This window comes from Telmatherina bonti, assembly GCF_933228915.1.
Source record: "Telmatherina bonti genome assembly, chromosome: 6".
Taxonomy (NCBI): Eukaryota; Metazoa; Chordata; class Actinopteri; order Atheriniformes; family Telmatherinidae; genus Telmatherina; species Telmatherina bonti.
The window spans coordinates 15363692-15375599 of record NC_136624.1 but is presented as its reverse complement, the minus strand read 5'-3'; the positions used below and the strand labels follow the sequence as shown (position 1 = coordinate 15375599).

Genomic DNA, 11908 nt, shown 5'->3' with positions numbered 1-11908 from the left:
CATTAACCAATCAATATTTCATTAACCAATCACATAATGGATCCATGGCCATCTGTTTCCACCAAATCATGACCCTATCTGAATGCGGCTCTGAAATTGAGTCTTATTGACTAAACTAAGCAACATAAAGGAGTGAAAAATCCCAGTAAACCAGGTCTATGAAATACTCATCTATTCCACAATCAAAAATTACTTAATAACCTTTCTTCTTGATTCTGATGTAAGCTTCAGCAAGTTAGCTCGATGTCTAGGTAGCTAAATTCATTGGGATGCTGCCATGTGACTGGCTGGTAAGTTATTTGCAATGACAGATGGATCCCATAGTCACCAGTAAGTGTAAACAGCTTGGAGACACTTCTTACAGGATGTACATGAACTAAGTAAATTTAATAAAGATTTACACAAAATGAGTGAATTCCTTGTTTAATATCAGGTCATAGCAAAAATCCAACATGAAGAAAACAGTAACAGTTTATTTTAACCTCTTTAAAATTGTTATTTAATTATCAGGCATGGACCTCAGAGGCTTCAGCTACAAAATCCAACAAGCAGAAAAGCTGCAAATATAACATCTACAGTCAGACATGAAGCATCAAGTCACAACCTTCAACAACATGTACATTTATTTACAATCGGCTACAAGCCTGAGCATAAGAAAACACCCCGTCTGGGCTTGTTCACCGCCACTGACTATGCAGTTTCTTCTCAAACATTTAACTCTGATCAGATGAACTGAGCATTTAAAACTACAGCAACCACCATCTTGAAAATAAGAAGCTCTTTACACGTCCAGCATGCTGGGCTCTCAAAACACCACCCACCATGGAGGCTAAATGGTTGTGTTTGGGGAGGGAGAGGAGAAGTGGGCTCAGAACTGCTGCAGGATCAGTTTCTTCTTGCCGTCGTGGTTGAACTTGTTGGATCGGAAAAGGTCGCTGTCGTAGAAGGCCGACAGGTTGTGGATGTTGATCTGTCGAGCCTGGAAGAGGAGGCAAATACAGAAACACAGAGATCAGGTTTTAATTATCTTTAAAAACAAACTGAACAATTTCACCATAGGTAGAAGCACAACTGGAAACATAGATGCTGAATGTCATATTTTCTCAGCACCTTATCTTGCAGATCCTTCTCAGGGATCTCAATGGTGTCGTTCTGGACTCCGTATCTGTTCCTCTGGTAAGCCACCTGCTCGGCCACCAGCTGTTTAAGGATGAAGAGCAGCAGCTCGTTGTTGTCCCTGCGGAACGCCAGGTAGCGGGCAAACGTCTGAACACAAACAAAATCAGGACAAGTTTTAAATGTGTGAACTTTAAGGTGTTCACAGTTCTGAAGGAGGAGCTGCAGACAGTATCATCATTCAGGGAAACGTAAGAAGTAAAACCTGCTTGACCCCAGAAAACCGATTTTAATGAGAATCTTCACCATGAGACATTCTTTGTGTTTGATGTTTTCAGTCACACACCTTCCTCATGCTCCTCATGACGCTGAACTTCTGCGTGTCGATGAAGCTCTCCAGCATCACTCTGATGGCCATGTTGACATCATCCTCCAGGACGTAGTCCCTCAGATGCATCTTGGCGTGGGCCTCCGCCATGCGGATCATTGACTCGATGTGGCGAACAGTGATAGGGATGCTGCCTGTAGCCTATTGAGACGACAAAACCAGCATGAATAAATCTATTGAACACTAATATGTTGCTTTGTGAAAAGTTGAAAGCTTCTTCAAATATAAATAAAAAGGTGCATCAGTTGTGAAGACTCACCATGGACTCTCTGCGCAGGTCGCTGTAGATGCGAGCCACCTTGTCCTGATCCATCTGGTTCAGTTTTGGGTGAACCTGGGATTTAAAATAAAAGGGTTAAAGATGCTGTCGAAATTACAGATAGTGAGGATTTGTGCGACCGAAGAGGCTTTACCCGTTCTTTGGCGTAGATGATGTACTTCCTCAGGAGCTCCTGAGGAATTGGCGGCACGTCAGACGAATTGGGCAGAACCATCTCTTCTAAAGCAGCACCCCCTTCCTTGCTGCTAGGGTGATGCTTGATGTGGGAACCAACCACAAAGCGAGCCAACATCTCATCCTGGTGGTGAAGAAAGACCAGATCACTGAATTCATTCCTCATGTTAGTTGATAACGTGCCTAACTGACAGCTTCAAGCAGTCAAACATCAAAATATTGGTTTTTTTGGGTTTTTTTTTTTTTTAAATAAATTTATTTATTGAGGACATACAATAGTAACAAACGTCGAGTTTCAACTTATCCTTGATACATTTTTCTTTCTTTTTTTCCCTTCAAAATGATAGACCTATATTACACATTGAATCAGTCAACAGACATAAAATTAAGGCCATTGTAGCCGATTGCTTCAATACTGGATAAACAAAAAAAAAAAGTTTAAAAAATAAAATAAAATAAAGGTAACTTAGAACAAAATAATAATAATGGTAATAACAATAAGTAAATATAATTAGAACAACAGCAGCAACAACAAAAAAGGTAGGGCAAGGTAAGTGGGTGGGGGGTGGATTAAATATTGTATATTTAATCCAACACAGAATGCCACTAATCAGTTTTTTATTATTGTTAGAAATACGTCCTATTTTTTATATTTTCTTATGGCTTAATTTTAGTTTAACAAAAACTGATATTCAATTTCTCTTCTTTTTAAATCTGATTTAAATACATTTAGAAGCCGGTTAGTGTAAAATATGTTTCGTATTGGAAACATGCCTCAATCGTATCGCCTCCATGTCGTCCATTAATTTCTGATAAATGGACACGTCGCCGGGCTCTCTTATTTCAGTTTCTTAAGCTGCACATTTAAAATTAAACTACTTAAAATGACATTTTACAGATGGAAATAATTTTTGATCAACATAATCAGATTAACGTATTTCCTCTAAATGACCAGATTTCCTGCACACTACATGAAAGTGCTGGTTTCAATTTAAAGCTTTTGGATTAAAGTGGAATCAGACAAAAATCAACTATAATGCAGGAAACGACTTGTAAATCGAATCTGATAAATATCTTAAACATCAGTGATTACAAGTGTGTACCTGCACAGGGTCGACAGTATCCCGGACAACGCACAGCACGTCAAAACGAGACACGATGGGCTCCGTCAGGTCCACATTCTCAGCAAAAGTTAGAGACGGGTCATACCTGCCGCCTGCAACCAAACCAGAGAGGACGCAGTGAAACAAATGCTACGGAAAGGCAAACAAAGCAGATGACCACAGCACCTCACATTCATTTACAAATAAGCTATATGTTTTTGTTCGACGTACCGATGGGGTTGGCAGCGGCCATGACAGTGCATCTGGCCTGCAGCGATGTGACGATGCCGGCTTTAGAGATGGAGATGCTCTGCTGCTCCATGGCCTCGTGGATACTTGTCCTGTCTGCATCGTTCATCTGGAGGAAAAAGTCCACAGTTGCATTTAACAGAGGAAAACTACTTTGACTCATGAAGATCCAGTCGGGTCTCGGCTCACCTTGTCGAACTCATCGATCAGACAGACTCCTCGGTCAGCCAGCACCAGCGCTCCGGCCTCCAGCGTCCACTCACGGCTCACCGGGTGTCTCTGCACGTAGGCGGTCAGACCGACAGCAGAGGCTCCCTGACCAGTGGTGAACACAGCACGGCTCGCCACCTTCTCCACATACCTGCAGAGGAAAAACACCTCAACCATCTGTGTTTCTGACCATTACTAGATGTGAATATTGTCATATGGTTTATATTTTTTATTCTTCTTTCATATCTATTAAAAGTGCATAGAATTGTTGTGCCTCCTTGAAAGCTTGATTTGCTGACTTGACAGTAAATTCAAGGAGAATTTAAGTCCTAATTTTATTTGAATAAATGCAGTGATATCTTTGAAGGGCTTGGGCTCATACTTGAGGAACTGGGACTTGGCGGTTCCAGGGTCTCCACACAGCAGCACATTAATGTCCCCACGCACCTTATGCTTTCCACCTGCAGGAGAAACAGTGAGTTAATGAAGCACAGAGTGAAAACAGAACAGACTCTGCTCACACACAGACAAGTTTAGGCGATTATGCAAAGTTGTGTATCAATTGTACATTTTATCCACATTAAACTGGCAATTTCAGGGTAAAAAAATGTCCACACACGCTGCATTGCAGTGTTACTAAGAACAAGTAATAAATAATCTTCAGAAAGTAAAGAAGGAATACATGACCATCCTTCCAACTACTGCACAGCCACCATCGCAGCTATAACCAGAAAAATTGAGCAAGTTCCTCATTCCCCACCTGGTCTTCCACAGAAGATGACAGGAGAACGACTACGGACTACCAGTCAGTAACAAAGTTCAGCTCGGCTAATTCATGTCGATCAAACACTGGTTCACTGTAAACACAAATGCCACTTTGTTGCTTGGCAACCAATTTAACTTTCAGTAGGTTTATGTTAGCTTCTGTTGGCATCCTAACATCTCACTAAATTCACTCAGTTGTCTAACTATATTTGTTTTTGTTTTTTTTAGGAAACCGGAGGATATAATGAGGACTGATCACTTCATCATAAACTTTCAGGACCAAATCTCCAAGATGTTTGTTTACTTCCACAGAGTAAAGTCCTCCCATGCTGGTTCTGGTAAAACTGGTGTGATTGTGGAGGCAGTTCACCAGTCTGAGCTCTGGGGTTCCAAGACTCCCGAATGAGGTCAGTGCCAGAACGGTGTCTGTGTGAAAGCACTTGTGCCGACCCTCCCTCTTCTTCTGCTGCTTCTTTTTTGCCAGTGATTTACATCTGTGCTACACACCTCTCTGGACAAGCTGCCATGTGAACAAGAAAGCCTTTTCTTTTTCATTTCAAAAGTTGGTGTGGAAGTAGCCACACAAGAAGAGTCACAATTAACCAAGTTTACCTGGATTTTTGGGCTCGCCTCCGAACAGCGACAGAGCCAGCGCTCTCTTGATGTCCTCATGACCGTAGATTGACGGTGCAATGCTGGCGAATATCTGAAAAAGGGCGAGCCAGAAAAATAGCAATGAAGAGATCAAAAGATTCAGGACCAGAGAAGGAAATAAGAGATCCAAGCAATTTGATCAAGGTTAAACCACTTGATCTTGCTGCAGTTTATGAGCTCACTGGCTGCCACAGATGTCTTTTGCATATGAAAAGCCAATTAGGCCAGGCGTGAGTCGAAACGTCTCCAAAATGCACCACCCGAGCATACACCCAATATGTTGTGAATGTACTCTGAGAGCACAGCCCAAAGACCCCCCAACACATGCACTGGGTCAAATCGGCCTCCCACATTCTGGGGCTACCTGGCAGCCAATGAGTTAATCTTGTTCCAGACCAGCCACTGTGTGATCACAGTATCTGAGTGTGTTTCAGTATTCTGATGCTTTATAACTCACCCTCTCTCCAATGCGCTCATCCTTCGACAGGGCAACGATGGCCTTGATGTCTTCATCTGTCAGCTCGGCTACAGCAACACCTTCATCCCTGCGGGTGATGTGATTGGCCAGGATGACCGTGGCAAATACTGGGAAGCCATTTGCTGTGTTTAAAGAGCCGTCATAGTTATTGTGGTAGATGCCCGTCAGCTCCTGAGGAGGGGCAGAAAAAAAAAAAACCTCTTAGAAATGAAAAAGGTTGGTGTTATTTAACTGTGTCAACATCCTTTAAGATTTCAGAGATGCTGCAAAAGTTACACACAGGAACTATTAGTGTGGATTTTATGAGTTTGCTCAGCTTGCTGTCAGTTTCTGCATCCTTCACAAGCGCTCATCTGGAGAGCATTTCTGGCTAAGTTTTGATGAGAAGTTAAGAAATTTACAGATTTTTTTTTTTTTTTAATTAATGTAAAATTTGACAGATTTATGCTCAGCCTCCTAATCTTCGGTGGTTTGATGATGCGTGTGAGACGCACGGACGACTCACAATTTCGTCTCCAGGTTTGCAGCTGTCCACCAGGTCTGCGAGCAGGATGGCATCTTTAGAGCGAGGGAGGCGTCCAGCTGCCACTTTACCAGGACTTTCCTGGATGGTGATCCTCTGGTAGTTCTGGTACACCGTCTGTTGGAGGGAGACGACTAGTCAGTCAGCTTACATAGTAACCTGGTAGCTATGGTAACATGCTAAAAGGCACTAATTAAAGCTCAAATGTGAAACCCCTTTGTGTGTCCTTTCAAAGAAAACCCACTGCGGGTTTGACTCCTAAACTAAACCATTTCTCACCTCCTCCATGTTGATCTCAAAAGGCCCTTGGGACTGACACTCTGGACAGGAGCCCGGCTTCACCTCCTGGTTCTGGGACTGGAAGAAGGGTCCCAGCACAAAGTTACACTTGTTACAGTTGTACTTGACCATGTCGAGCTGAGGGAGGACACCGGTGCAGCTGCTCACTACGCCACTGGTCCGGATCAGCTGGTTCAGATGGAGCTGCCTGAAGAGAACAAAAGAAAAAAAACAGGTGTAACAAACTTTCACAGGTGAACGATGTTCTCTTCTCATGAATAAAGTCTCTGTCGTCCGCTTCATATGGGATCAGTGAGTGATGAACACGGTGATACCTGAGCGATCGGATCTCCTCCACCAGTGGCAGGTTACAGATGCGGACGTGGATCTCATGAGCAATGCGGTCGTATTTCGGGTACATGGCGAGGACAACTTCTTTAGCTGCTTCATCAAAAACCTTAAAAAGAACAATGGTTGGTCACAACACATTCATGTTTGTTCTTTTAGATATTTTTCCTCAATATTTGGCCGTGTTACCCCATATGGGATAACTATAAGAAAGCGTTACTCCTGAACTTTAAAATTCCAATTTTCTTAAAGGTCAGCAGGACACCAGAGATAAATTTACCACCCTTTCTGTTTATTAGGATGATAAGAGTAGCCTCCATAAATCTAATATATAAAAAGATGTCAGTTGTCAGATTATGTGGCTAAAATTATGTAAAATTAGTAAATCAATAAATATTGTACCATAAAGGTCAATAAGGACAACAAAACACAATTTATGACTAACAAAACTTTGCAGAAATAACACACAGAACAGTGACCAAGCCTTTCAGAGGAAAATGATCCTTTTCTCCACATAGCAACAAATCCTTTAAAGAATTCCTGTATCCAGGCGGTGATCTGAATCACCCCAAAACTAACTGGTTGTCCCTTTATCCATTTCTAAGATTTCCTAAAAATTCAATCAAAATTCATCTCTAACTTTTTGTGATATGTTGCTGACCAGAAAGGGTAATAAACTGAAGCAACCCACAAGGTTTAAAGCGCCTTTTCTTTTTAAATAATGTCAGAGTTTGACTTCCTTCAGTGTTGCATATACTTACCTTCAACATCTCAGTCGGAGCCTCTGGCAGGAAATAAGCCAAAACATGCTCTCTGGCTGCGAGATCCTCATAGTTTACAACCAGACTCTCCTTATTCTCTGAAGTCACAGGATCATACAGGTTCATTCATTTACAGCTGACAACAGTTCACATCAAAGAGGTTCATTAAGAGAAAACTAGACTACCTTTGCACATGTCGCTGATCTTCTCTTTGAAGACGTTGTGTCCGTTTTCATCTACATGGGTTCGCAGGAAGTTCTTAAAGCGATTGTAGATCTCCAGTCGGGGAGCCGCCATGGACACCCATTCCCTCACGGTGTGGCCCTGAACGTCAGAAAGCAGTTACACATGATAAGCTGCACAAAAAGGCTTTCAGACGTCTGTGAATGCTTCACAAACCTTCATGTCTTCCAGGTTCTCAATGCTCTCGATCATCTCCTCTTCATCACCATCTGTGATCCCCTCTGCTGCACGTTCAGCTAAGCGCCTTCGTCGAGCAGCGGGGCGCTCGTCATCCTCATCTTCGCTGTCTAAAAGACAGAAATTACTCATTTATTGCACTCTGCTACCGATTCAGAGCAATCAGTGTCTGATACCAACGCTGAAGGACCTGTTTCAGTCAGTTACAGCACCTAACAGCAGATACTGATTCACAATCCGTCACATCATAAGCTGAACTTTTTATGAGGTAATCTGATTGTGCTTCAGATTTCTAATCAGATCCCTTTAAGTAAACCTACAACAGGCTGCAAAGAATTATCCAAACATCTACTCCTCACCGTAGAGCAGTCCCCTCCTGAGCCGTCCACTGAGCCCCTGCTCCCTGTCCCTCCTCCTCATCGCCTCCTCAGCAGCAGCTCGGGCTCCAGGAGACATCTCTGACAGATCCTCGTCATCCAAGTCCAGACCCTCTGCCTCATACTGATCCAGAGCTGGGATGGCACGGTAATCCCTGAACACAGAGAAGGACTTGTTATTAAGCTCTGAAACACATCTTGCATTCTGGTATCCAAAACTGGGCCTTACCTCTCCATCCCATCCCCAATCAGCTCCTCCCCATCGCCATCTTCTTCCTCCTCTTCAGGCAAGGGTCCTTCTCCCAGCAGACCCTCAGACTCATCCTCAAAGGGAGGCAGGTCTCGTCCAGGGCTGGAAGTCAGGTCTCCTCTCCTGGAGGCTCGGCTGGGGCTTGTGGCCATGTGGAATGACTCGGAGGAATCCTGCAACACCAGGAAAAGGCCAAATTAATTTAATCTTTAACCAAAACCAGCATATTTCTTTACTGATCTACTCTCTTGATTATTTGCCCCATTTCTTAATTCCATTTGACTTAGCAAACACTGCAAGTCCACCCAAATAATTCAATTATCTGAATTTATTTAATGAAAAGCCACTTTGCTGTTAGTCTGAAAACAAGTAGAGCAAACTGCTACTGCAGATGAAACTCTCCACAAATGTAGACACTTAAATCAAGGTTAAAAACTTATTTTCTCATGCTTATGTATGAAATCTGCACAGTAACTTTTAACCGATATTGCTTTTAACTAGCCGCCTGTATACGAGATCTTGTTCTTTCTCGTATACAGGCGGCTGAAATGAGTTTCCTCCGCAGGGTGGCCGGGCTCTCCCTTAGAAATAGGGTGAGGAGCTCAGTCATCCGAGAGGGGCTCAGAGTAGAGTCGCTGCTCCTTCGCATCGAGAGGAACCAGTTGAGGTGGCTTGGGCATCTGGTCAGGATGCCTCCTGGACGCCTCCCTGGTGAGGTGTTCCAGGCACGTCCCTCTGGGAGGAGACCCCGGGGAAGACCCAGGACACGCTGGAGGGATTACATCTCTCGGCTGGCCTGGGAATGCCTCGGGATCCCCCCCGCAGAGTTGGCAAATGTGGCTGGAGAGGGAAGTCTGGGCTTCCCTGCTTAGGCTGCTGCCCCCACGACCCGACCCCAGATAAGCGGCAGAAGATGGATGGATGGATGGATGCTTTTAACTATTTTGATTTATCGTTTTATAGCCAGTAAGTCTTTTATGCTTCATTACACAATCTTTGCTGCTTTTAATGTTTTATGTAAAGAACTTTGAATTGTTTTGCACATGAAAGGTGCAATACAAATGAACTTGCCATTACCTTAAAAAAAAACAACAAAAAAAAACTTAAGAACACACATTTTTCATGGCAATGTTCCACATTTAAAGCCCTTTCTGTTCTTGCATTGTAACTGGGAAAGATCTTATTTGTACTTATAACAAGTACTGGTTTCAAATGCAGTTGTGTAAATGTAACATATGTGATTGGAATACACCGAAAATCCCACATCATAATTTTATTTATTTAAGTGGTGGCATTGTTTCTGGGGGTGGGGATGTGTAATTATTTATTGCTTTAACTTACCTAACTCCACTTCTGATAACAAATATAGAGGATTAAGGCGTATTTTCTCCATAAAAAGGATTTACAACCATAAAGATTAAAGTGGTTTTAATAATGCAGTCAGTAGGTTGTATCACCGACAGTAGCATTCAAATAAGATGTATAAGAGATTGAAAAAATCCTGCAGGGATCGCCTGGGGCGGACTAAAATAATATAAATACAATATGCTAGGATAAATTATAGGATAGCAACTAAAGTTACACATGGCAATATACTGCCTTAAAGACAAAACGATGCTCAGCAGCCACATGGCATCTCTCCTCAACGATATAAGTCAACAAACGTTTACATATCATTATATAAGTAAGCCCACAAGTGTCATCTGACAATCCTTTTGGTCCTTAGGTCAATTAAACTAAGTTGTGGATTAATTTGTTACTGTTGTGACGGATGGACTTTAATGACTACTAATAAAAAGTAGTTAAAACTTAGACAACAACAACAAAATACGTTTTAATAAACTTCTTCTTTTATACGTTTACAGTCAAAATCCCCCCATGAAGCGTTTGTTTTTTGTTTTAACCCGTTTTTACTCACCGCCATTGTTATGCTGCTGTCTGTCTGCCTGTCTGAAGACGTTTCTTCTTCTTCCTGCCGGGACTCACTTTTCGCGCGAATGGACCACGTGACTGACAAAGCCCGCGAAAATATATGAATATTCACAAAACTGACTGACGTCTGGTTTTCTGACTGGTAGATTTGCTGCAAAGAGGCGGGATCTTCATTCTGGGTGAGTTCGCTTTCCTAAAGAGGAATAAGTAAATCGGTAAATCCTGATGTCTAGTATGGGGACAAATGTGTTCGATGAAAACGGTGCAAGCTGCAGAACAAAACCAACTCACCTTTTTTTCTTGCCGGGACGTCAGCATGACGCAACATTTTTCCCGGGAACATTTGGGCCGTCAATTCAATTTTTTCATTACACTTGACCAAATTGAATGTCCAAAGAAAGAAACGTGGTGTATTTTTCTCCTCTGTATATAGTAGCATCAGTAAACAAGAAAAAATTAAACATTTTCTGTTCAAGTTTCATGAAACAATATTAGTTATGGGGACTACCTTTTTTACAGTAGCTCTCTCGTTTTCCATATATCTTCACACACACACACACACACACACACACACACACACACACACACACACACACACATATATATATATATATATATATATATATATATATATATATATATATATATATATATATATACATATATATACATATATGTATGTATATATATATATATATATATATATAGATAGATAGATAGATAGATAGATAGATGGATATAGATATATATATATATATATATTTGAGGGTTTTTTTTAATGTATATGTTTGCATTCCTGCAATGGACTGGTGAGCTGTCCAGGGTGAACCCTGCCTTTCGTCCAAAAACTGCTGGGATAGGCTCCAGCTTCCCCACGACCCTTCCTCGGACTAAGCAGTTAGGATAATGAATGAATGATTGTCACTCTCCTATCTTCCTTCCCCCTTCCTTTCTTCCTGGTCCCTCAATTATTTGCATCTTGATTTTATTCCCTATGTTTTTCATCACTGCCTGATTATAGTCAGGGTGAGAAAGACCTTCATAGATCAGGAATCTCTGGTAGAAGGCAGCAGATGAGACTCAAGAGGCATTAATTTCCAAATGTTGAAAAAAATGGATGAAAGTGTCATAAAAACAGAAAAATCTTGAAAAACAATATTATTAAATCATATTTAATGCAGATCAGTTGTCAACCTACAAAGGTTGCCATTGTTTTCCAAACCTGTGTCATGTGCTCATCATTATTATCCCCTGGCTTTACAGCCAGGTGTCTCACTACGGTCGATGTCCTTCTGAGCCAGAGACCAACACTGCAGACTGGGAGGAGGAGGAGGAAATTCTGATCTTATTGGATGTGGAGCTTTTCAGGTTTACGCTGATTGGCTGGAAGAGTGTATGCAGGGAAATCCTTGGTACCCCCCCCCCCCCCCCCCCCCCCCCCCCCCCCCCCCCCCTCTCTCTCTCTCTCTCTCGTTTTCTCTGTCTTTGTATGCTCCAGCCTCACTGATCCAGGTAGTCCTATAATCCAGGCCAGGACTGATCCAACAGCCTGCACTGGAAACAGTACAGCTGTTGTTTCTAAGACCTTAACCCTCACTGAT

At 42.2% G+C, this 11908-nt stretch overlaps 1 protein-coding gene across 1 annotated transcript; it reads right to left on the bottom strand.

Moving 5' to 3' along the window:
- Window positions 1–868: 868 nt before the first annotated feature.
- mcm2 (minichromosome maintenance complex component 2) lies at window positions 869–10299 on the bottom strand (the record flags this gene model as incomplete). The annotated part of the gene is made up of 20 exons (XM_079241979.1): window positions 869–979; window positions 1111–1266; window positions 1463–1645; window positions 1764–1838; window positions 1918–2082; window positions 3062–3174; window positions 3293–3419; window positions 3500–3671; window positions 3903–3981; window positions 4898–4991; window positions 5397–5588; window positions 5923–6057; window positions 6220–6427; window positions 6555–6676; window positions 7329–7426; window positions 7514–7652; window positions 7728–7858; window positions 8108–8280; window positions 8355–8548; window positions 10294–10299. 20 exons carry the CDS (start codon window positions 10297–10299, stop codon window positions 869–871), a joined length of 2673 nt encoding a protein of 890 aa, XP_079098105.1.
- Between the last annotated feature and the right edge of the window lie 1609 nt (window positions 10300–11908).